The sequence below is a fragment of the Vombatus ursinus genome, unplaced genomic scaffold, assembly GCF_900497805.2.
Source record: "Vombatus ursinus unplaced genomic scaffold, bare-nosed wombat genome assembly UNPS02014770.1, whole genome shotgun sequence".
Taxonomy (NCBI): Eukaryota; Metazoa; Chordata; class Mammalia; order Diprotodontia; family Vombatidae; genus Vombatus; species Vombatus ursinus.
Genome location: NW_020954548.1, coordinates 1735696 through 1761134, shown reverse-complemented (window position 1 = coordinate 1761134; position 25439 = coordinate 1735696). Strand labels below are relative to the sequence as shown.

Genomic DNA, 25439 nt, shown 5'->3' with positions numbered 1-25439 from the left:
ACACACACACACACACACACACACACACACACACACACACACACACAAATAAAAGAAAGTACAAGGTACCTCAAAGGACAAACAACTGAACTAGAAAACAGATCAAGGAGAAAAAAATGTAAAAAGCATTGGATGTTATGACCAAAAAGAGAGTCTAAATATTCAATTTTCAAGAAATCTTAAAGAGAACATTGGTAAATGGAAATAGAATCCACTGGTCACCTCCTGAAAGAAACCCCAAAATGAAAACTCTCAGGAACATCATAGCTAAACTCTAGAGCTTCCAGGTCAAAGGAAAAAATACTACAAGCAGCCAGAAAAAAAGAATTCAAGTATCTAGGAATCATAGTCAGGATCACATACAATTTAGCAGCCACCACTATAAAGCAGCAGAGAACTTGGTATACAATATTCTAGAAGGCAAAGGATATGGGTTTTCAACCAAGAACAACTTAGCTAGAAAAACTGAGTATAATCATAAAAGGGGGGAAAATGAACCTTTAATAAAAGAGGATTCCCAAGAATTTCTGATGAGAAAACTAGAACTGCTGAGAAACTCAAGTTCAAACACAAGAGTAAAGAGAAACATAAAGATAAACTTTAATGAGCAATGATGGAGGACTAAACAAAAATAAACTGATTACACTGAAACACAGGGAGATTCATATTGAAGGATAATGGCTATTCTCTTTATCTGGGAGGAAGGAGAACTTCTCATTGTAGTGTTAACAGGTGAGAAACATTAGGAAGTACATCTAGACAGAGTCAAGCTAGAGTAAAAGGAAAACCTCCCCCAAAAACCTCTTCTACAAGACTGATAGAAAATGTGCCAAGAATTCTGAGCAAGAAAGCCAACAAAAAGTCACAGTGAGTCATTTTTCCAGCCCACAGCACCTTAGGAAAAAACGAGAAAAGTCTCCTACTGGGGTAGGAGCTGGCCAGGCACAGCAGGTGGGGAACTGACCAGAACCCAGGGACAGTAAAGGGACTGAACACCTAGGCAGAAAGAGATAACAGAAGACCCCTGAACTAGCACTGGGTGCAAGACTGTGTGCCATTTAACAGTTCTGTAGCCCATTAACCAGTTCTGGATCACAGTTCCAGGGAGGAAAGGAGAAGTCTGTCTCAAGGGAGCAGGGGCCCTACCTGGATACGGACCAGAGTGAAGTTCAGGAAAGCAGTGAACAGACCTCTCCCCAGATCACACCACCTTGGAATCACCAAAAACTTACTGGCTCCCAGACCAAGCTGTGAAGCAGCAGAAGGACATAAAAGACAGATGCTCAAGATAGCCATTCCCTTTACCCTATACCCCTCACCACCCACCCAGGTTAAGTAGAGCTCAACTCTAATATAAAGTCCAAAGTCAAGAACCTGGACTGGAAAAATGAGCAAACAAAAAAAGAACCTGACTATAAAAAGCTACTTTGGTGACAGGGAAGCTCAAGACACAAACTCAGAAGAAAATAACTTTGAAAACATCTACAAGAAAATCCTCAAGGAAAAATGTAGATTGGATACAAGCCCAACAAGACTTCCTAGATGAGCTTTAGAAAAAGATTCTTAAAAAGAACAAAAAAAAAATTTAATAATCAAATAACAGTGGTAGAGGAAAAACGGGAGTGGGGGGTGTTTGAGAGCTATGCAAGAAATTTTAAAAAGATAATTCACAGCTTAGTAAAAGAAGCAGCCAAAAAAAACAAAACAAAATAAAAACTTCGAGAAAACAGCTTAAAAAACAGAATTGGCCAAATGGCAAAAGAAGAACAAAATCTCATTAAAGAAATGAATTCCTTAAAAAGGAGAATTGGCCAAATGGTAAAAAATATAGATACTAAAGAAAATAAATTCTTAAAAATCAGAATTGTCTAAAAAAAAAAAAGAGGTACAAAGCCTCACTGAAGAAAATTTAACTCCTTAAAAATTGGACAAATGGAAGCTAATGACTCTATGAAACATCAAGAAACAATAAAAGAAAGTCAAGACTAAAAAATACATATAGGGAGATGGTACATGTGTCCCTGCTGATCTCTACTTCATAGGGCTTCACAAAGGGAGTTCACGAAAGGTCTCAGGGTAGTTCTGTTATGTCTTAATGGAGGGAGAGGGAGAAGGAGAGGAACAGGGAGAGAAAGATGGAAAAGGAAAGGAAAGGAAAAGAAAATGATCTTAGGAACTCTAATTAACAAAATGACCAACCACAACTCCTGAGTACTCATGATGACATATGCTACCCATCTCCTGACAAAGAGACTGAGAGCATACAATGAGACAAATTTTGGACACAGCCAATGACAAATTTTATTTTGCTTGACTATACATGTTTGTAATGGGAGTTTTGTTTTTCTTGCTTTTTCATGAGTAGAGTGAAGGAAGTGGAAGAGAAGGTTGGTCTTTGTTTGGAAATAATTTTTTTGAGAAAAGATAAACAGAATGGGCTACTTCCAAAAGTAAATGGGCTGCCTCCTTCTCTTATAGGCTAATGCCTTAGATGGCCAGCCCTCAGTATGTTGTAGAACATATTCCTGTTCAGGTACAGACCAGGTTAAATGGCCTTCCAATTTTGAGATATTGTGATACTATGACAGCAGAGAGTTAGGATGGAAAAGTAAAGGTTCCAAGACAGATCCTTCTGTGTGTGTTTGGGGAGGTGGGATGGATAACTGATAATGTTACATCTGCTTGCTCATGATGATTAAGGAACTCTGTTGAGGTTTTGTTTTTTTTTTAACCATAGCTTAAAATTCTATGCTCCCAGTATGCTGTTAAAAGTGCACCTGTTGCTGCAAATCCAATTCAGGCTTGCTTTATTTTTCTGCTTTGAATTCCCTTGGGTATAATCCCCATAAGAGACAATAAGTGAAAGAGCAAAATATGTGTTTAATAATATACACACTCATGCATACACATGCATATAACATCACATATCCCCATAAACATATACACCTATAAATATTTGCACACATACTTTTTGACATGATGGACATATCCCCAAAAGCCCATTTCAAAAAAACCTCATATCTAATTTGGTTGGAGAACCAGGAGTTTTACCATAAAAATCAACATAGAGATGGTAGCCTCTCCTCCTCATTGCAATCTGGAGACAATAGCCTCTAGTATCTTATGCTTCAAAGTCTTCTGCTATCCTATACCCCCAAAGGGTTGGGGGGAAGTGCCCTCAAGAAAGAATGAGGGAATGGAGTAGCTCTCAATGGAGGTCAGGGAAGAATAGCTGGGGGGCGGGGGGGGGGGGGGTGTAAGGGTTTTGTTGTACTTAAAATGTTCAGGGTAACACATCAAAAAACTAACTACCTTCTATTTGACAAGCACTGTACAAAGTGCTGGAAATTCAAAGAAAGGCCTTCAAAAACAGTCCTTGCTCTCAAGGAGCTCAAAATCTAAGGAGGGGAGGAAACATAAAAACAACAATGTACAAACAAGATAAATAACAGGGTAAATTTGAAATAAGCAAAAAGAGAAGGCACTCACATGGTGTGGGGTAGGTCTGAGACTTGAAAAAAGCCAAGAAGTGGAGGTAAGAAGTACACAGCTGGGAGTAAGTTTTAAGAGGGTAAAAGGTAGGAAGCAGCCAGGCTAGGAAGGACTTTAAAGTCAAACAAAGGATTTTATATTTGTTCCTGAAAGCAACAGGGAGCCACTGGAGTTTATTAAATAGAGGAATATATAGTTGGACCTAACCTTTAGGAAGATAATTTTGATAGCTGAGAGGAAGATGGACTAGAGTGGGGAGAAACTTAGATAGGCCAACTAGAAGGCTGCTGCAACAAACCAGGTGTGACCTGATGAGGATCTACTGTACCTGGTGCAGAGAGTGTAAAAGGAAAGAAAGGAGTTGATATAAGAGAAGTTTCAATGATAGAATCAAATGAATTTGACACAAGATCGGGGGGAGGGAGTGGGGAGGAAGAGGCAGGGCTCACAAGGGGAGTGACAACATACAAAACCGTCTAACTTCTACAATCGAGTTCACAAGACCTCTTGACTAGATTTTGCCCAAAGAGAGGGTCCATGGTGTTCTGAGGAGGGCAGGCCAGAAACCAGTGGTGGCCTGGGGAGCAGTCCAACAGCCACAACTGGCCCACACAGAAAGGGGCCTTTATTTAGCCATGTCACAATATATTCTCCACATGGGGGCAAGGGGGAGCATGGCAAGCAGAGGGGAGATATGGCAAGAGAGCATGGCAAGACAGGACAAGGATGGAAAAGGGAGATAAGCCCCTCAGCCTTCACTGTAGGGTCACACCTTACTGTGGACCTCTTCTGTTCTAGGTAGTATGCCAGAAAATAGGGCAGCGGATGCTGAGTACCAAATGGTTATCTGACCATCTATCTATAAATAGCAACTTAACTACTGGTAATCTAAATGCAAGCTCCTTGTTCAATAACCAAGTAGAAATACTACCAGAGATTCTGAACTATATAGTTGTTGACTTTCTTACCACAAAGGAGACTAGAAATCAAAAGTTACAGCTAAACAGTATGGTTTGCAGGTTTTTCTTGTCGATGCAAATAAAGGAGTTGGCAGAAGTGGTTTTATTTGTCATTCACAGTCCTAGGCATGGCCTTGGATCTATGTCAGTTCCTTTATATATCTTTGGCTGTAGCCTGAGCAGAGTCCTGCAGCCTTTTCCCAAGAAAAAGCAGTCTTAAAGAGCAGAAAGCAGTCCCTGTACTCCTGATAGCTAGTGTTTACCAAAGAAATTCTTGAAGGCTACTGAAAAGTCCCATGCTATTCCCCAAAAGCAACCTTTACTTCTACACCTCTAGATCTGTATTTAATATAATCTATCTCTAGCCATCTTCATGCTCAAACTCAAACTCTTACCCCAGGACCAGTATACCAAATTGATGAAAATCAACCTTATCTAGCCCAAAGCAGACGAATTGCAGAGCTCCTCCCCACCCCCATCTACATGACATGTCTCCATTTGTTCTATACCTGGAATTCATTAAAAATAGCTCAATTCAAATGCTACCTCCTACAAGAAGCCTTCTTAATACTGCCTTGGTTAATAATCACCCTCCCTTTGGAAATCACATAGCACGTGTCACTCTCTGATGTACTTACATAATATGTTGTTGGTTTGTTGACTGTTGTCTTTCTTGCTCAAAGAGGACCAAAATGACATCACTATGTCAGGGTCAAGATACAGTGTGTCCAACTGTGGCTTATCAGACCAACACAAGCTCAGAATGCTCTACCACAGGTTGGGCACAAATAATCCATATGAACATTCAATATGCTATTTTATAATTGTGTTTATATATTATGTTCCATCAGGCTGATAAGCTCCATGAAGCCAAAGACTGTGTCTTACCTAAACTTTGCATTTTCTCCAGAGCTAACACAGTGTTCAGCATACAAAAGGCAACCAATGTCTGACAAAAGAATGGTCACTGAGTGAAGTGCTTCAGCATACAGGGGGTAATTTCCAAAATAAATGAAACAGGTATGAGTATTTACTATGTGCCCAGTCCTTGTGTTAGACACTGGGGAAATACAGAAGAAGCATAAGACTAAGTACCAACCCCCATGTTCTTCCCAGATATCCAGTCCTGTATTTCCAGTTACCTAGTGGACAGCTTTACTGGATTCCACCATCAGCTAGATGTCCCTGCCCAACATTTGCAATTAAACATTATCAAAAACTGAACTGAACTTTTCCCCGAAACCTGACCTTCCCTCAAACTTCTCTCCAACTGATGATAACCACTTGAAAACTCACTCATCTTTGATTTTTCCCTCTCTCTCTCACCATCTGGATAAATGCTCACTCATCCTCTCCTTTTAACTTCCACTATAACTATCTTTCTCTCCTTTGCCAAGATTACTATAATATCCAAATGGTCTTCCTTCCTGCTTCCACTTCTTCTAGCATTTTAACACACATCACTCCCGCTCTGTTGCAACAAACTGTTCTTTCTTCTTCCTTAAGAGCTCTTAAGTTATTTAGATGTTTCTACCATGAAGAGGTTCTGGGTAAACACTGATGTAATGAATTACAATCGATATCTGGCTAGAGGCATCAGCACATACCCCACCCTTCGGGGTGTTCCAAGTGATGCCTCCACATCTGCAGCACCAAAGCAATCACAATGGCCTTGTTCAAATGCCAAGTTCTCTTTGGGCTATTCTGGGTTGTGGAGGTTTGTTTCTCCCCAGACTTTTTGTCTGAAAATTTCCCATTTCGAAAGTAATCTTGTTTTTGTTTTGTTTTGTTTTTAAATTCTAGCTCCCTCTAATGTCTTTCTTTTCCAGTCCACAATTCATTCTGTTGTCAAGTTTATATTCCTAATGGATGGCTCTGACAATGCCAACTGGTCCCTCAGAAATTTTCCATAGCTTCCCCAAAGATTTAATTCTTAAATCTGGAATTCAAGTTCCTTCATAACCTGACAACAACCTATCTCTACACCTTTTTCTTCCACTACTCCTATTCATCATGGAAGGAGGTACTGTAGAAGAGAAAAGAGCAAAGACTAGGGCTCAGAGAGGCCTAAGTTCAAATCCTGCCTCTGACAATTATGAATTTATGTGAACACAGACAAGTCACAACCTTTCAGAAGCTCCATTTCCTCAACTGTCAAATGGGGCTACTGCTGTTTGCACTGCCTACATGGTGGTGATGAGAAGAGGGACTTGGAGAACAATTAAAGAACATTAGAAACATAAATTGCTACAACAACTTAATGTTCTAGCCAGAATAAACTACTCCCATCTCCCATTCTCATCCTACCATAAGGAGGTGTACGTTCATTTCATTTCCTTACAATAGACCACACCACTCTACCAGCTAAAATCCCTTTCTCTTCTTTCAAGGCCCAACTCCAGGGACACTTCCAGGAAGCTTTTCTTGATTCTCTCATCTGAGTGACTAGTCCCTTCTCAAATTTCTGAGTGCTCTGACTTGACCTTTTTTTTTTCTTTTTTTGCACTTATATTCTGCTTTGTATCAGTTATTTGGATATAAACCTTAATCTCCCCTCCTCCCAAATCTAAGTGGAAGGCATTTTGATCTAGAGAAGTTTCTTAACCTTGGGTTTATGAACTTTTTTTTTTTTTTAACATTTTGATAACAGATTTCAGGAATCATTTTCCTTTCTAATCTGAAGTATATTGTTTCATGTATTTTAAAATGTTACTCTGAGAAGGGATAGGCACCAGACTGCCAAAGAGATCTATGACACAGAAAAAAGTCAAGAACCCTTTTTCCAGAGGAACATCATAAACAAAGTCGTCCTTAATTGGCATCCCCTGCATATACAACTTGTACTACCTGCTTCCAAACCCTCGTTTATGTCATTCTTCTTAACCTGAGATTAACAAGATGGAACTAAACAATAAAGAAAACATAACTAGAAGTCAAGACACCCACTCTAAGTTCTGCCACTACTTGTGCCTCTCTCTGGGTCTCAGTTTCTGTGTCTATAAAATAAGAGAGTCAGATTAAATGATCTGAAAGGTCTCTTCTAGCTCTAATTTTCATAAGCCTTAACACTTGAAAAAACTCAAGTCCTCTAAATGGTTATGAGCTGGTGACCCACAGTATAAGAAGCACTGAAGTGAGTGGGAAAAGTTTCAGCCCTGCTCTAGAAGAAAGGGAAGAAGCATTCCTTAAGTACCTGCTAGGTGTCAAGAACATCACACATTTTATCTCATTTAATCTTCACAAAATTCTTGGGAGGTAGATGCAATTATCCTCATTTTACAGATGAGGAAACTGAGGCAGACAGAGGTTAAATGACTTGTCCTGGGTCGCACAGCTAGTAAGTTTGTTTGTTTCTTTTTTTTTTTTTTTGATGAAGCAATGGGGGGTTAAGTGACTTGCCCAGGGTCACAAAGCTAGTGTCATGCGTCTGAGGCTGGATTTGAACTTAGGTCCTCCTGACTCCAACGTCGGAACTCTATCTACTGTGCCACCTAGCTGCTCCTGCTAGTGAGTTTCTGAGGGTGGATTTGAATTCAGTTCTTCCTGACATACCTCTCTATCCACTGAACCCACCTAGCTGCCATCTAGCTCTAATAAGTTCCTTCATATTAAGCCCACCTAATCCTTTTTATACTCCTCACAGTGTGTTTGTATATGTATTATGTATACATACACATACATATACACAGATGTAATAGGCACACACAGACACATACACACTTGGTGCACACTATATTTTGTTTAGATAGTTAATGTTTTGCTTTGGAATTCATAGGATCATAGAATTTGAATTATTATCAAGAATCATCCCTAGGGCAGCTTTGCCTATATAAAAGACCTTTCAACAAACATTCTGTTTCATAAGCAACAGAAAACGGTCTACCTTTCCTATCCCCAAGATTCAAACCCAAGATGTGTAAAAGGTTGTCTCTCCTGATTTCAACTGTGATAACTGTACAAAGAGAATTTTAAATACCTATTTATTCATTCTCATATCATTGAGAGATACTCCCTTCCCCCATACATACATACATACACAAAGACATTGTACTCATCTAGATCAATAAGAAATCCATGACTTTTTATTAAGTAGCACAATGATTAGAGCCCTGGACCGGGAGTCAGGAAAACCTGAGTTCAAATCCACCCTGAGACACTTATCAGCTGTGTGACCCTGGGCCGAGTCATTTAAGCTGTCCACTAGGTTCTTCAACTGTAAAATGGGGATGATAATAACAGCACCTAACTCCAAGAGTTGTAAGGATAAAAAGAAATATTTGTAAAGCATTTTGCAAACCTTCAAGCCACATATAAATACTAGCTGTGTCTGTCTGGACAAATGAGATCCCAGTAAACTCTTTTCACTCTGCTAAAAAAGAAGAAAACTAAGAAAAATGAGACAATGTATTAAGGCCTTTGGATAAAAAGTGCTATTATTATTTGACACAGATACAGAACTCCAGGGTTGTAAGGAACCTTTGTGGCCATCCATTCTACCCACCTCCAAAAATAATCACCTCAACAATATACCCAACAAGGGGTCATTCAGCTTTGATTTGAAGATCTCCCATCTGTATCAATATATGAATTAATCTAGGCCAATTATATTAGCTGTGAGTAAAGTTAACACTAATGTAATAACAACAACTTTATTAGGAATCAAGAGCTATTATCCTCTGCTACTCGTTTATTTTTAGTTATATTATTTAGAATCCAAATATGCTTAAGTGAACAACAATGAGAAATCACTCTGAAAGAAATTTATATTCTGAAAACCTCGGGCAAGTAGAGATTATATCATTTACCGTATCTCCAATCCTAGCACAATACTTGACACAAAGGACATGCTGATTTATTCAAAGTTTAAAATTATATGTCAGAGTAGGCTCTTAGAAATCATCTAGACCAATCATTTTACAAACGGAGAAATTGAGGCTCAAAGAGAAGGGGACTTGCTCAAGGTGAGAGGAGTTAATGACAAGGATGAGACTAGAATCCAATTATTTTAAGTCCCAGCCACCCAAGGTTATTTCAACTGCTCATAATTTCCACTCACTGGTAATATTACTGAAAAGGCCTCCCATTACATTAAAGCATACATTTTTAAAAAGGAGTACCAGCATAAGACATGGTAAAGTAAGATGAACTGGCTCTCTGTATGAGCCAAACTTAAGTAGTTCTGCATAGATTAATGCATTGCTGAATACAGTCACAGCTGCATAGCCTCCCAATGAAGAAATGTGATTTAAGTTTTTGATCAACTACATAACAATACAGCAGTAGTAGAAATCTAAGCCGATGGCCACTAAGTATCACCTTAAGGAAGTTAAAACACATGAGCAGGTATAAATAGAAAATTTACAGATAAAATAAGCCAAATTCTATCATGTGGATAAATGTCATCTTATATGATGCCATTTCTAAAAGTGGAGCTAAACCAGCAATGATTCCCCTTGAAAACAAGTTAAGTTTACTGGTGGAGAAAAAAGCTTGTATGATACAACCTCAGATTTTCATTTTTTGGACCAGTAGTATCATACCATGCTAAGCTTTTTTCAGGCCAGGTTTCTCAAACAGTCTGCTGAGCACCAAAAATCTTCTGGTCATGCATTCCAAATAGCAAATCAAGGTATTTAAACATGCATTTGTGAACACTATAATAACTTTCTTATTGGTCTCTCTGCCATCAGACTCTCTCCGCTCTTTAATCCCACACTAACAAAGTAATCTTTCTTTAGAAAGATAGTTGTCCTTAGATATTTGCAAAGACATTTGACCTCAAAAATCATCTCAAAAACTCTCAGAAGCCCTCACTGAACAAAGAACAAATTAGCATTCAAGGCTAGCAATCTAGTTCCAACTTGCTTTTCCTACTTTATTTCATGATGGGCTCCCTTTACTCCCTCTAATTTCCAACCAGTTTGGAATACTCACAGTTCTCAGATATCACGCTTCCAACACTCTCTCATACCTTTTAATACACTTTTCCCATTCTTCAAGCCTCAGCTCAAATGTCATCTCATCCATGAAGCTTTCTCCAATCCTGTCAGCTAGAAGAGATCCTTCCCTTTGAATCTCTCAAATCACTCCATGGACCTTTCTTATACACTTAAACATTTTCTAATATAGTACTACTGTATGTCTGTTCCCCTTACTATATAAACTTCTTGATTACAGCAATTAATATTTTTCATCTTTATTCTGTTCCTAAGGACTCAGCTAAACTAAATCATCCTTACAATAAGGATGAAGCTGGAGGGAGGACAGCAAAGAAAAAAAATGCAAAGGACTATACAGATTTCTAATACAAATTCTTTTTTTCACTCAATAACACCATATCTGGCCTCTAACACCACAATCTCCCATGAACTACATGAAGAAATAGAAATAGCAATAAAGAAAATAGAGATAGCAAAAGCAATTGAACTATACTAGGAAGAAGTATGTGTTTGAAGCAAGGGAACTGAAAGACTGAGTCTCAACATTCATGAAAGGCGGGGGAAATACCTTTTTTTTTTTTTTTTAAATAAAACCTTGGACCTTATTACCTCCCCAAAAATGCAAATGAGAAAATATCAATAGACCTACTTTTCCAACTCTAAAAATCTTGATGACAGTTTGGGAAGAGAACAGGCAAGCTTTTACAAATGTTACTCTATAGCAGATTACACCTTTCCAATCATGCAAATGACTGGAAAGTGCTCCACTGGCATCCATGCAACCTCACAAGATACAGAAGAAGGTCCTCAACATGTTCAATGGATCCCCTCTGGTGAATTTACAGGAGGAAATGGGCAAAAAACTGCAGGATAAAAGCTATAGATGGGCTGTAACCTGCACCATTGGGAATACCTACGTTAATGAGACCATTAATCCAAAATATTGAAGTCTGTCTCTCTCTCTCTCTCTCCCTCCCAGCACAGTATGAGACACATAACAAAGGCATAATAAACTAAATGTGTTAAATACATGGGGAAAACAGAAACATCAGTAACTCTTATAAACTCTACCAACTCAGGATAGGTTGGTAAAAATTACTGTCCTGACCAAGCTTTCTCTAAGCCTCAATCTTCACAGTGCCTCCAAAGGATAAATTCGTTACTTCTTTCAGATACATACTTCTTGTAAAGAATTCCACGTGGACAACTCCTACCACAAGCAAATGACTGTTGTAAACACTATACTCAGTGTTATAAACTTCTAGTAATTACAGCTGTCCAGAAATTGAATGGGCTACTTCGTGAGGTAGTGATCCCCCCCAACCCCCCTCCACACTCTCTCTCTTGTTCTCTCCCTCCCCCCCATTAATAAAGGTGTTCAAACAGAAGCTTGATTATCCCATGTTTTAGGCAAGGAATTGGACTAGATGAACTCTAAAGTCCTTTCTAGTTCTAGGGATTTTACAGTTTTTGAAAAGGTGAAAGTTAAATAATTTTTGTTTTCTAGCCCACACTATTCTGCAAGTTAGTAGCATATACTCCATAACTCAAGAATGGGAACCAAAAATCAGGGTTAAAGAGAGAACCATAAGCAAGTCATAGGAAATAGAAAAAGTTTGTAGATTTTTTAAGAATTAAGCATCTTGAGCAGTACAGTTTTTGTACAAAGGTAAAAATTTTAAGCAGACTAGTGGTCAAGAAACATTTTACTGCTATACACACATAGTCTAAGCATTAAATTAATGAAGGGCACGTTACCTAAGCCAACAATCCATAATCCTTTCCAGAGCAGTGAAAAACAACAAATGTATTAAGTTAACGGACAGACTGAAGAGGACCTAGATTTAGCTCCTGATCCTTCATAACACCATTAAAAGGTGTCTCAGCAAGATAAAACCTCTTTCAGAAAAATCACATTAAAGATAAAAAGCAGGTCAAAATAAATACCATACATATGACTTGTTCCTATAGAATTCATTGTCCCATTTTGCTCAATGTCAAAGCTTCTGTGAAATCAATTAACTACATCGGACAAGGTCTACCTATATATACAGTTTCCAGAGACAATAAATAACTATACTTGTAAAGAGAATGTAGGGTGAGCCCCACCTCACCAATACCTTTAAAAAAAAAAAAAGAATCACCAGTAAAGCATTAAAAGACAAAACAAAGAAAGTTACTCAGTTAACAAAAAAAAAAATGACATGAAAGCTTGAGAATATAAACTCACTGGCACTTTCCAAAGAGTATAAGAGCATCAATTATAGAAGGTAGAGGAGAGAGTAATTGGCGGGGGGGGGGGGGGGGGGGGGGGGGGTGAGGGGGGGGGGGGGGCGGCGGGGGTTGTGGGGGGGGAGGGAGGGCGGGGTGGGGGGGGTGTTCCCCTCTACTGGGGGAAGGTGCTGCCAGGATCTCTACAGCTGGATTGGAGGGGCTGGACAAAGGTTTTGGTGAAAGGAGGAATCGAGTCAGTCACCAAATGGCTAGGGAGATTCCTTCAGTCTAATAACCAGGGAAAAGTGAGACTGGAAATAGCAAGGTCTTCTAATTAGAACATTGGGGTCTCAGCATTCAAGCACTTGGTGGAATGAAAAGTGAGGGAAACTCCAAGGTCCCTTATAAGTCATAGGAAGGTCTATTCAACTTAAAGAGGGGAAAGTAGTCATAAGGGATACCAGAATCTCCTGTCTTGCAAGGGGAATGGTGGGCCCCTCAAAACAAGAGAATAGGGTTTATAGGACACCAGAATTATCTTCAGCCCAAGGGGAAAGAGAAGGCACTTCAAAGGAATTTTTTTTTGGTGGGGGAGGGACCACTGAGTTTAGGAACCAGAAACGGAAAACAGCCTAAAAACGGAAATGGATAAGGAGAGACCCCCCCCCCCCCGCCGGGGATTCATCAGCTTGAAAAACGGGAATATTGGGTGGTTCTAGGTCTCGGGTCTGGAGTAAGATTAAGTATGGGGGGATCCCGGGGTCTCTTCGGCATGGGGCTGGACTGGGATGGGAGGAGGGGAGTGGGATTGAGCTACAATTATGTTAGGATCCCAGGGTTTCTTTAGCCTGAGAAAGATTGGGGGGAGGGGATGGGGGGAACCATGAAGTCAGGGATCGAATACAGGGAGCCCAGGGTCTCCTCAGTCTATAGACAGAACCAGAATGTTGTGTAGTTGGGGGAACCTACTTAGTCAGGACACGGAAAGAGTATAAAGAGAAGAAGAAAACGGGGTCTAAGAGTCAGAAGACTCGGGTCTGCTCTGTCTGGAGAAAGGACTGAGTTCGGAGAAGGGAGGGGAAGCCCTGGGGTCACCGCAGGACCGCGACAAATGAGAAGCCAGGGTCTTCTGGGGACGAGGGGTATGAATGGGAACAGGGGTGTGAGTGTCTGCTGGGAGTCGAGGTCGAAGGGATGTCTCGGACCAGGTATAAGACAATGGGGTGGGGCTGCAGGAGGCGGCCGTTCAGCCTGAGGACCGGACCCCGTGAGTCGGGGAAGGCCAGGGTCTGCTCAGTTTGAGCAGGGGGAGGGGAGATGCTCCGCCCCGGGACCCGGCAGCAGGGGCCCGCGAAAGGGTCGCGTGACGCCCAACGGGCCTCTCACCTTGTCTGAGTCCAAGTCCGGATCTGCCTGGCACAGGCGGTACAGGAAGGATTTCGGGTCCCGGCACAGCGTCTGCCGGGTGGTGAGGAAGTAGGTGCCGCCCACGTTGAGCCGGACCCACTTGGAGCCGCCGCCGGCAGCCCGCTCCCCGAGGGGCGCAAGCCCAGAGCCACAGCGCCGACACAAGCTGCCCCCCGGCCCCACCCCGACCGCGGCGGCGCCGGGAGCCGGGAGCAGCTCGCAGTGATCCTCCGCCATGATTCTAGCCCCTCCGACCGGGCCTTACACTCTGCTCCGGGCGGCTAGGCTTCCTCGGGCCGGAAGCGTCCGGCCCTTAGTATCATCCGCCGGGCACTCTCCCGCCCGGCAAGTCCACCCTTCAAAAGGGTCCCGCCGACGGAAATACCGCCCTGACGGTCCTCCAGAACGGAAGCAGCTCTTTAAACTGGTTCCCCACCCCCTTCTTCGCCCTCGGGTGCCGGAAGTGTTCCTCTCCAAAGGTGGCCGCCTGCTGGAGATATCGAGGAGGGAGCGGGGGAAGGGCGCCAGCTTCCAAGTTCAAGTGGGCCCGCCGCCGAGGTCGCCGCACTCCACCCTGACACAAGAGCCTCCCCCGTCACTGGGCCAAAGCGTCGGTGCACTCGCCTCAGCGCCGCGGGCAGCCCCGCGTAGCGCTGCCAAAGAGGACTGGGACTCCTGCCCAGACTGGCCCAGACCCTTGAGGACCCACATGGGTAGCAGACGGAAAACAAAGCCTCTTTTCCGCCCTAAAACTGGCCTTTTGGCCCCTTCTGTGACTTGGCATTGTAGCTCACGTGTCTAGAGCGCTTTCCCCGCGACAGCTCGGCGAAGCAGGCGGATGTCATTCCCATCTTAAGAGGGGCCCAGAGGAAGGTCTCACACAGCTGTCAAAGCTGGACTCCAGGCTTTTTTCACTACAAATAAGGATACAACACCGCACTCTCTTTTAAAAGAAAAACAACTTCTCCCTGAGTTCAGTTTTCTGTGATGAAAGGGAAGGTCCTGGGAGGGAAATCAAAGAAAAGAGCCAAGACATTGTACACCTAGAGCCCTACATGCTTTTTTTTTATTACAAGACTATCGAGCATATGTGAAAAATTCATCATTCAGTAACTACATCTAAAGCACAAATATTTGGAAAGAGAATAAACAGATTCATTAAATTATGAGATATGATTAAATCATTGACCAAATAGAAAATTTATATAATAAAACCAGAAAAAAAGTTGTAAAATATAGTTTACAATAATTATTCACATTCAAGGCTGTACATCAATACATACAACAAGGTGGCCCCGAACATGAAATTCAATCCAAATAATTCATATATTAGAATTTAAATAACAGACTGAACTAGAGGCCAACAGTAGCCAGCAAATAACCTTATATAAGAATAAAAATACAAAAGTGTATATCCTAATATCATTGCATTATTTGCTTCTGTTTTCATAAGTTCTTTATTTTTTTGCTTTGCCTGTACATCAGTTACAGCTACAAACCAGGTAGAGAATATTACACTTCTAACTGCCACCAACCTGAAAGACAGCTAACATTCTATCAAAATGCATTCAATTTCCTAATTTTATGTTGTTAAAAGACAGCTACAGCAGTTCTAAATACTGCCACAATTTAGTACATTTGGCCAACATCCAATCAAACTTAGGACGTAATCATGGAGGCTTTTTCAACAGTAAGAACCCACATTCATAGTCATTCAGACATACAGATTGGATTACAGGGTGGTTTACACAGCTAAAAAAATGTTTTCTTTTTATAAATAGTCCACTGTGCATACAGTTTGGAGTTTCTTCACAGACTGAAGAAATAAGTTATGGGGGAAGATAAAGAGGTACACCTAGGTGTTTTGTTTTCAGCTCCCCATGGCTTCTATCTGAACTGAAAATTGCTCTTTGCCATAAGGATACTTACCTAGAAGAGTTCTCCAAAGGCAGCATTACATATGTGTATGTATGTGTGTAGATACAGATAAATGTATACACACATGTATATGTATAAATGTACACACACATATGCAAACCTGGGCCACAAAGCCACTATTAATCAGGAAATTTCAGAGGAGTGGCCCAGAACTTGATTAGAAAATATTTGCCTAAAGACAAAATGATTACTTACACATTCACCACATATGCCGAAAAAGAGATAAAAACCACACCCAACTGAGCAATCATCAATTCACTTCTGAGTTTGGGTATGAAAGAAAATAAAATGGAGAAATGTGTAGAGCATTCATAAAGCATAGTACCTTCAGCAAACTCTCTACACCTAATAAATCTCCCACTCCATTTGAAGTTGTATATATGGGTTCCCTCATCATTCTGGGGACCAGCCAGGGATGAGGGAAACTCCAGGGTAGTGCAATCATCTACAGAGAAGGGGCTTAAGACCCATAACCTCTGTTAAATTAAAAAGTGGTGTTGAGCATGGCTCCTAAGGAAATCTGGCTTGCACGCTTTTCATCTGGAATGATAGAACCTCCTCCTTAACGCCCTTACTAGAGTGATGTGGAGAAATCAAGAAATAAACCAAAGAGAGATGATTTGGTCTTTTGCAGAGCTGTGAAGCCTGCCTAGAACTGCTGCAGAAAGGATGAAAAATACATCTGTACTCCATTATTCCCCTGAATTATTCATTTGGATAACTCTTTCTGAGGGCCAAATACAATCAATATACTATTCCATCATGTTTGTTGGACCTCAGAGTCAAGGTGGAACTGAAACCTAAGGGACTGGAAAAATACACTAGCCTTTAAAGATCCAACCATCAATGTAACTACAGTTTTGAATGTTTTTTTTTTTTTAACTATCTATTAAGGCTCTTCTACTGGTTCCCAATAACCCAGTGGATATTTTGGAGTTTCTATAATTTGTAATAATTATCTATGAGTGATCTATGATCTACCAAAAATGTGGCAATATGAGGGCTCTAAATGCTCTTGCAGCTAATAGGCACTAAACATTGCACCTAAACATTGTGGTTACAACATACAAGGTCTCTGAAACATGATGTGGAGCACTTAGCAGCTAAATGTCAGTGGTGGAGCCAAATGCATACATAATCTGGAAGCATAACCAGATTCCCTGATTAATTATTTTTTAATCGTTTTGGGGAGAATTTGATGCTTGACTGCATTCATGACAAGGTATCAGCCTAAAGCTTTTATAGGGAGGGTGAAAAGTCTTACTCAAATTCATTCTTTGGGACAGATAGCTTTTTATTGCATTTATTTCAGAGACTATAAGCTTTTCATAGGCCACAGGACCGAACAAAAAAAAAAATGTTCACTGTATGGAACTATAAGCTACAAGTGCCAAATGAAGTAGGTACCAGGTAAGAGACAATAAAGAGCACAGTCCTGAAGCAGGACCTTACTGGTATGTTGTCATGAGACTGCCTTCTATGAGAAAATGCCTTAAATCAAGTTCCTTTTGTATATCAGGAACTAAACCCCTACTAAAAGGTTCCAAAAGAACCTAAACTTACATCAAATAATACTTTAGAGTGAATAATGTTTCAACAAGGTTCCAGTGAAACACACACCATCTATCTGAATGGCAATTTGTAATTTGTCTGTATAAACAGGGACTTTTTTTCATATTGAGGAGCCTCTTCTCTCTACCAGGGTCTTGAAGGAAGAGTTTTGGGGAAGTGGCAACAGGGCATATGAATTAAGATTTACACACTAAAATTGGTGAAACTACATTGAAATGTCATTTGGAATGCCCTTGCCCATACTGGGTTTTGTAGCTTCATGGTCCAAATGGGAACACTCACTGCCTATAGACCTATAAGAAGCAACAAAACAACCTCTGCATCCAGGTAAGAAAGTCAAGGCACAGTAGGCTTTCTGAAGAGATAATTACTATAGTTCTCTGGTCCACTCTTTTCCTTACCCATGCTAAGAAAGACCAAAACAGAGAGTGAGAAGTTGTTGTGAGCTCTCTACACCTGTCAGAACCTCTTGGTTAGTGCTACCATTCTATTTGTCATTAAGTTAAAGGTTGTCTTGGTTGGATTAAATAACAGGGTATTAGTTTCCTCCCCCATCCTCCCCAGATGACATATACATACATACAGATATATGATCTTAAATATAATGAAAGGCACCTAAACGCCAGGGTTATAGGGATAGACTAGAATATATCTGATATGAATAAGAAAGAGCTAAGAAAATAAAAAGCAAGTCTTCTAAAGTATGGACTTTTATGTAGGCAACAAAAAACTTACCTAACAAGAAAGAGTTAGCTCACAGTGGTATCAGTAACTCTAGCTAATGGCAAAATAATTGCAGTATTTGCAAAAGCTAATATAACATCCCCATCTGGTTTTAGAATTTAAAAGTGAATATTGTTATTAAGGCCTAGGAGGTAGTGCCATGACCACCTGGAAGGGGAAAAGTCCAAAAAAGAATGTGTCTCTTCCACAAGACAACTACGAAAAATGCCCTAGTTAGTGGCCATACATCAGATGTGTCCATTGCTCCTGAAACAAATGACCAACGAAAGATGTGCTGGCAATGCAGTTTGGTATCCTTAGGTTTCAGGCAGTTTAAATAACTGCATAAAGAAAAAAAAAGTGGGGAGTTCTATAAATGCTTGGGAGAATTTTCCAATATATGCAGTCTAAATCAAATGAGAGGGAAGTCATCCTAAAGGAAAAATGTTCTAAAATGGTAATGTTAGTATCACCTTTTAGAAGTAAAATAACATAACAAAACCCTTTTGCAGGGTTAGGAAATAAGAAAAGTACAATTTGAATCTATGCTACAAATGCTTAGTTTAACTTCTTAAAATCCCTTTAGATATATGATTAAAGGCACTACAACTGATACCAATACAGAAAGACTTTACAAAGCCCCCACTCTCTGGGGTCCCACATGAGCTATAAACCTTTCTACACTATTTGGTCCTCCATGCCGCTCCAACACTGAATCGGGCTCTTATGCCCAACTAGAAATCACTAGTACCATGAAGTGTTCTACTACCTATTACGCTATCTGAACCATTTTGCACCAATCAGAGTAATCAAATGAACATAGCTAACAAGACCCTGGTTCATGAAAGAGAACGTAACTTTGAAACAATCTATGTTACCACATTACAGGAGATAAGAAAAATCATTTCATACTACCTAATTGGGGCAAGAAGAAGAAATAGAAGCTTTTCTAAATCTGGATCCAATTTGGCACGCTATGTCTAAGACTGATGGATGACTTTTTGAGAGACAGGGAAGGCCTTCCAACTGAATTAATATATTAATGACACTTATTGAAGATTACATTAAAGGAAAAGCAGAAAAGTTTCTCATCACTCTTGGGTCTATAAAGGAGATAAATGTGAGAAAATCGCCCATGCAGCAGTATCAAAGCCCCCTCAGAGACCAACCATGCACCACTCATAACTGTACCCCAGGAACATCTCTGGGAAAATTAAGAAAACATCTTCACCCTGATAGATTATCAGGACTTCTGCCTACTTATTCATGAAGAAAATAAAATAACTGAATTAACAATGATCTGGAAATTAAAAACACTTGTCCAATAGCAGGAAACTTACCCTTTAAAGAAAAAAAAATGTCAAAAAGGAAATAAAACAAGTAGAAGAGGAGCTAAGAAAAAACACTAATTTATCAATAAGAGGTGATTAAGTTTGGTATTTTTACCCCTTTTTAATGCAATTATGAGTAACACTTATCTCCAGGCAAAGCCCTGCTCTTTGTAGGAGACCCAGATGGCCCAGCAGAATGGCTAGAGAACAAATTTAGAGAAATGTTAAATGTAAAGTTAATAGCTCTCTGCTATGTTACAAGAAATGTTCAACCACAATTTAACATAACAAGGATTCATGTGACATATGACCCTTCAATAATAATGTACTGATGAGACAAAAAGTACCGTACTTTCTTCTTCAGTATCAAAAGTTTCATCTCTGCTTCCCCATTTATCAATTAGTAAAGTGCCCAAGCACATTTAAATGTTTTAAAAATTATTCTCAGGAAGGGTACACTAGATTTCCATCAACTAATGAACAGGAAGAATTGTACATTTCACTACACCAAGCCCCATTAAAACAATTCTGATAGAAATCTTCTCATTCATCTTTATATATCCACTAAAAGCAGGTAGCAACATTCATAAGGGCAGTATATGTGCACACCCTGGAGAAAGGAAAAACCTGAATTCATCTAAAAATGTCAGGAGTATATTTCCTATATCAATGACTAAAATTTGTTACTAACTAATTCATTTTAAGTTAGTATTCATTAAAAGCATGCTGCTACCTGTACGGCCCCTTGATTAAGGACTTCAATGCATTTACTTAAAACAACAAGCTTAAAATTTTACATAACCCTCAGGAACCAGTAATTTTAATTTTATAAAATTTCAGTGCCATGTTCAGCATTTTCTTACTTAAAACCTACACCATACTCTTCACAACATGAAGCCTGCCTGCCAAGCATGTTTCTGGTGCACTCACATAATTACAATAAGTACCACGGAAATCCTGCAACCAGAACTATATTAGAGATTATGGAAAAGGGTAAAACCGACCTGACTGCAATTGCCATATACAAAAAAAAAAAGTATAAACAGGAAAATAAAATAAACCCACAGAGACGATGGCAAGACCTCAGCAGAGGCATTTAAAAGCTCCCTGATGAAATAGAGTTCAATGATAATCTAGATGGGGTCTTGGCAAGGGGAGAAGGGGGAAATAAAATCACAGAAATAATCCCTGTCCCATTTACACACACACAGGACTGGTACATGATTTTGAGTGTGTGCATGTAGACCAGTTTCAATTTATCTTAAGAGAAGTTGGTAATGCAAGGTCTATCCACTAGTTTGCAGCAGAAATTGAGCTGAAGGGCACCAAAGCAAGATCTTCACTGCAACGATATGCATGTGGAAGCCTCAACGGAAGCACAAAGAACAAGCAAAGCGACCCTGAATTCCATTTATGTTTGTTGTTGGTTTTTTTGTCATTTTTTTGTCTTTTTTTTTTTTAAATAAAAAACTGCAATATATCAGACATATGATTTCCCCTTGAGATGGCTAACAGGTGGCGTGGGAAGGTCCTTCCAATGTGCTGCCGAGCCCATATGCTGAATCATGGAGCAGCAGGCAGGAGCCAGGCCAGTTTGGGATAAGCTTTCCTAGACAGCAGCATTCGGATGGTTCTGGTATCTGTGCCGCCAAACTTCATGTATCTTTTTGCACCACTTATGAGCATTCCCACTTGGGTCCATCAGGTAATATGTCCTGTTAGGCTACAAGGAGATCAGAGTTTAATGATTTCTACAAAATTGCATACCAAAACAACAATGTCAAAGTAAGATAACTAAGCTCACACTATAATGTTTACATCAGTGGCTTCTTTAAAAAGATATCACCATTTGAAAAATAAGGTAATAACAAGGAAAAATAAGGTAAAATCATGGTCCTAGAGAAGAAAGGGAGAATTATCCTCTTTACTTTCTTTAAAGAGATAAGGGACTAGCTGTACAGAATGTTGCATATGCCTTCAGAAGTGGTCACTGGGCCAGTTGATCTTAACTTTTTTTGTGACAAAGAAAGGCTCAACTGAGTATGTGGAGAGGGTGGAAGGGGACACAAGACAACTGGAAATCACTAGAGTAAAAACAAAAGATGCCAATAAAATTAAAAACAAAACACTGTTTGAAAAATGGAAGGAAAAAAAAAGAAAGAAAAATACAGATTTGAAAACAGATCAAGTTAATTCCTGAGGAAAACTAAAAGAAACCAGGTAGAACTGAGTCATCAAATGGTATTTTAAATGAGCCTGACCTGTGGTGAAAGTTGAGAGGGCAACCTAAGAAAAAAGTAGCAAGGTTCTCTTTTTGGTCATTCCAGCTTAGTGCACCCAATCATGCAAGACAGCATGATACAGAAGAAAAGAAAACCTGGAGTCAGAAAAATTTGATTTAAGTTTTGGCTGTACCACTTATTAGCTTTGAGACTATGGTCAAGTCATGAAACCACTCTAAGCCTCAGTTTCCTGATCTATAAAACAGGTATTCTCCCCCCAAAGTTCCATTCTAATGGATCATTATGGGACAGAGGCAACTATGATTTCTCAAAGGCTATGTTAATGGAACCAGAAAGGCTTCAAATATGGAAATGGTCATAGAAAATGAGTCTATTATCCAAGGACCAGCCTAAGTGTAAAGATGTTCATCATGAGAAGGCTGACCACAGTTACTCATGAGAATCATTTACTCAGGCCTTAAGGACATACTATCTGTATTAATATAAAAATTTCTCATACTGATGAAATCACAAATTTTTTTTAAGTAGTGAAGGAAAATAGTGACACTATTACCTGAATAACACGGTTACTGGAAGCAAAGCGCTTTATAAACTGTAACACTTATAAAAATGGCAGCTGCTATTATTATTGTTATTTGTTGTTGTCATTAGAAGACATAAAAGGAAAATAGTAAAATCCCTTAAGTTATGAAACAAATGAAAGAGCTCAGAAAGAATACTTACTGTGTGAACAAAAAAGGTTTTAAAATTCTTGGCTTCCGGCCTAAGTTCTTGTGACCAGGGAATTTCTCCTTTCAGGACTTTGTTGACAGGGTCCACATAATACAAATGTGGTCCTTCTGTAAGGAGCAACTGACGACGGCGTGCAAATAAACCCTGATATAAATAAACATAAAAATCCATGTTTTCTAAAATGAAGAAGCAAGGGTTATTTATGGAGGATCATTTCTATGACTACTCATTAAAGTTCCTAGAAGCCAACTTATACCTGTAATTAGGCAAACAGGTCCCATCCACCTATGTGACCAAGTCAAGTCTCTTCAAATTCCCTAACCTCAACTTCACATAGGGAAGAGGAAAAAGCCAAGCACTTCCAAAACAGGTTCTGGAATATAATTCTCCCTTCATTTATCATATACATGTGCTTCCAATGCACTTGACTCTGGATATTCTACTTACATTACACAGATTGGTATAGACAGACGAAGAAGTAGGCAATATCAAAATTTTCTATACCCATATAAGTTAGCACAAATTCCAATGACTGAAAGAAGTTAGAGAGTGCCTCCAAAGAGGTCCCTCATTCCACAGTCTTTTTTTTTTCCCCCTTCCTTCCCAGAGTAAAGGGGATTCTTTACAAACGAATGCTTTTTATCCATAGACTATGTTTCTATTAGTTGAGATTTGCTGTTTTGGGTTATAGACAGAAATAATAAACCAGGGAGGGTACGGTAATAACAATGACAGATGCAGCAGACTAGGAGCAGGCAAACTGATAAAAATGAGTGAACTTTTCACTTTTTGGACATGAACTTCAAAGCTGTTTTAACAAAATTAGTATCTATACAAAAAAATTGTTTTTAAATTTTACTTTACTTGCTTAACTCCTTGGAAAAGAAAAAAATTCTAGAACACTAAGAATGCCTGTTGGAAAATCACAAGCCCCTCTTAACTTCAAGGGAAATCTTAGCTGGGGAAATCAGGCAAATATACATAATAAAGAATACTGGCCTGAGAGTCAGTGGTGTGAGGCCTGGTATGAATTTTGCTACTGCCTTCATCAGACAAGTATACATAGTACTCTCTTGGTTTTCTACTTGCTACAATCTCCCTCAATTACTAAACTGGGTTAAGTTATTAACTCCAGATAATATGGGAAATATATGGAATTCGAGAAGCATGAAAAGAGTCTTCCACTTAAAAGTCAGGAGACTAGAGACTGAGGCGGCTATTTACAAGCTATGTGACCTTTAATAAGTCAATTTACTCTTCTGAGCCTTATTTAACTCATCTGCAAATTGGGAACATTAATATTACCCTAACTACCTCAGGATCCATAACTATAGAATATTTGGAAAGGATAGTTTTGTTTTTTTTTTAAATCTATCATGCAGGAGAAAACACTTCTCTTCTTAGAAATACCATTTAAAACATAGATCTATAACTAGGTTATCAAAATGAATTTCACTTACCTTTCGTTTATCTACTGGACCCATTTTTAGTATTAAGTTATTTTCTACAAATTGGTGCCTATTAAGAAAAGAAAATGAGAATGAGGTACTTCTGTTGGAGAAATCAGATGGAAATCTATAGAAATTCTTCACATTTCTCCTAAGTAGACATCTTTCATCCTATTATATTACTAATGAGATTTACACTATTTAAGCTCTAATCTCCTATGAACAGTATAAAGAAACTCAAAATACAATTCCAAAAACACAATCACAAGTTTGACACAAGTTCTTTATCTAAATTTTAAGGAGAGCTAAGAGTCACACATAGGCAACAAAAGCATCACTTAAGAAATAAAACTTTCAGGGGCAGCTAGGTGGCGCAGTGGATAGAGCACTGGCCCTGAAGTCAGGATGACCTGAGTTCAAATCAGGCTCAGACACATGACACTTACTAGCTGTGTGACTCTGGGCAAGTCACTTAACCCCAATTGCCAAGAACGAACGAACGAACGAAAGACAGAAAGAAAGAAAGAAAGAAAGAAAGAAAGAAAGAAAGAAAGAAAGAAAACTTTCCCCTCATTAAAATGCTGGGAAAAATATTTCTCCATGTTTATCCTTCATAACCCTATAACAAAACTATAAATGAACCACCTATATCATGGTCAGAGATTTCACCTCTCTGAGCCTCAGCATAAACGAGGGGGTTAAACAAGAGGACATCTAAAGTTACTTCCAGCTCTAGAACTATGGCCCAACAGTCTTAAAAATTCCACCCACAAGTAAGAAGACATCCTGGATAGACTTCATAATGGAAAATGTCATCCTTGACTTACCTTTCAAACCCTCAATTTAGGACTCAGTCTGAAGTCACAGTTTGAGATCACAAACATGTAATGTAATGGATAGGTATCAAAAAGATAAAGAGTAGTTCATAATCAATAAGCTTTAAGTGTAATCTACCTAGCATTTCAAATTAGGTAGAAAAACAGAACCTCAGATGCATGTTAAGGCAGGTATGTGAAAGAAAAGAACTTAGTTTCAAGTCTGATACTTAATTTAATTAATTTTCCCAATCATTTAAACATTCATTCAATAGATATTTATTAAGTACTTATACTTTGTGCAATATAATGCTACACCTATACTATTCAGTCCAGGGAATACAAAAACAAAAGCAAGACAGTCCCTTACCTCAAAAAGCTTACATTCTACTGGGGGGAATAAAACAGTCACAGAAATAAATACAAACTGCATACAAAGTAAATAAAAATTAACGAAGGGAGCACTAGCATTGGGGAAAAGGGTCAGTTAAGACCTCACGAGGAGGAGGAGGGAGATGGGGCAATGATAATGGGAGTCAGAGAAAAGGTAGTTAATAATCAGCATCTATTTTGTTCCGATCTTTGTACCAAGGGAAATGATCTCTAGACTGACAAGAAAAATAATA

The 25439-nt window shown here is 39.4% G+C and overlaps 2 protein-coding genes across 4 annotated transcripts in view; both read right to left on the bottom strand.

Annotated features, from left to right (window-relative positions):
- The window catches only part of LOC114043743 (BTB/POZ domain-containing protein KCTD5), a 94854-nt gene extending 80461 nt beyond the window's left edge, over positions 1-14393 (bottom strand). For both annotated transcript variants that reach the window (XM_027862921.1, XM_027862922.1), the window contains exon 1: positions 13991-14393. In XM_027862921.1, the coding sequence (XP_027718722.1) occupies positions 13991-14248 (258 nt within the window). In that variant the 5' untranslated portion in view covers positions 14249-14393. The remainder of the gene's footprint in view (positions 1-13990) is intronic.
- A 656-nt stretch (positions 14394-15049) lies between these two features.
- The window catches only part of LOC114043699 (3-phosphoinositide-dependent protein kinase 1), a 92720-nt gene continuing 82330 nt past the window's right edge, over positions 15050-25439 (bottom strand). For both annotated transcript variants that reach the window (XM_027862789.1, XM_027862790.1), the window contains 3 exons: positions 24011-24068; positions 22542-22694; positions 15050-21298 (listed from right to left, as the gene is read on the bottom strand). In XM_027862789.1, coding sequence (XP_027718590.1) covers positions 21185-21298; positions 22542-22694; positions 24011-24068 — 325 coding nt within the window. In that variant the 3' untranslated portion in view covers positions 15050-21184. The remainder of the gene's footprint in view (positions 21299-22541; positions 22695-24010; positions 24069-25439) is intronic.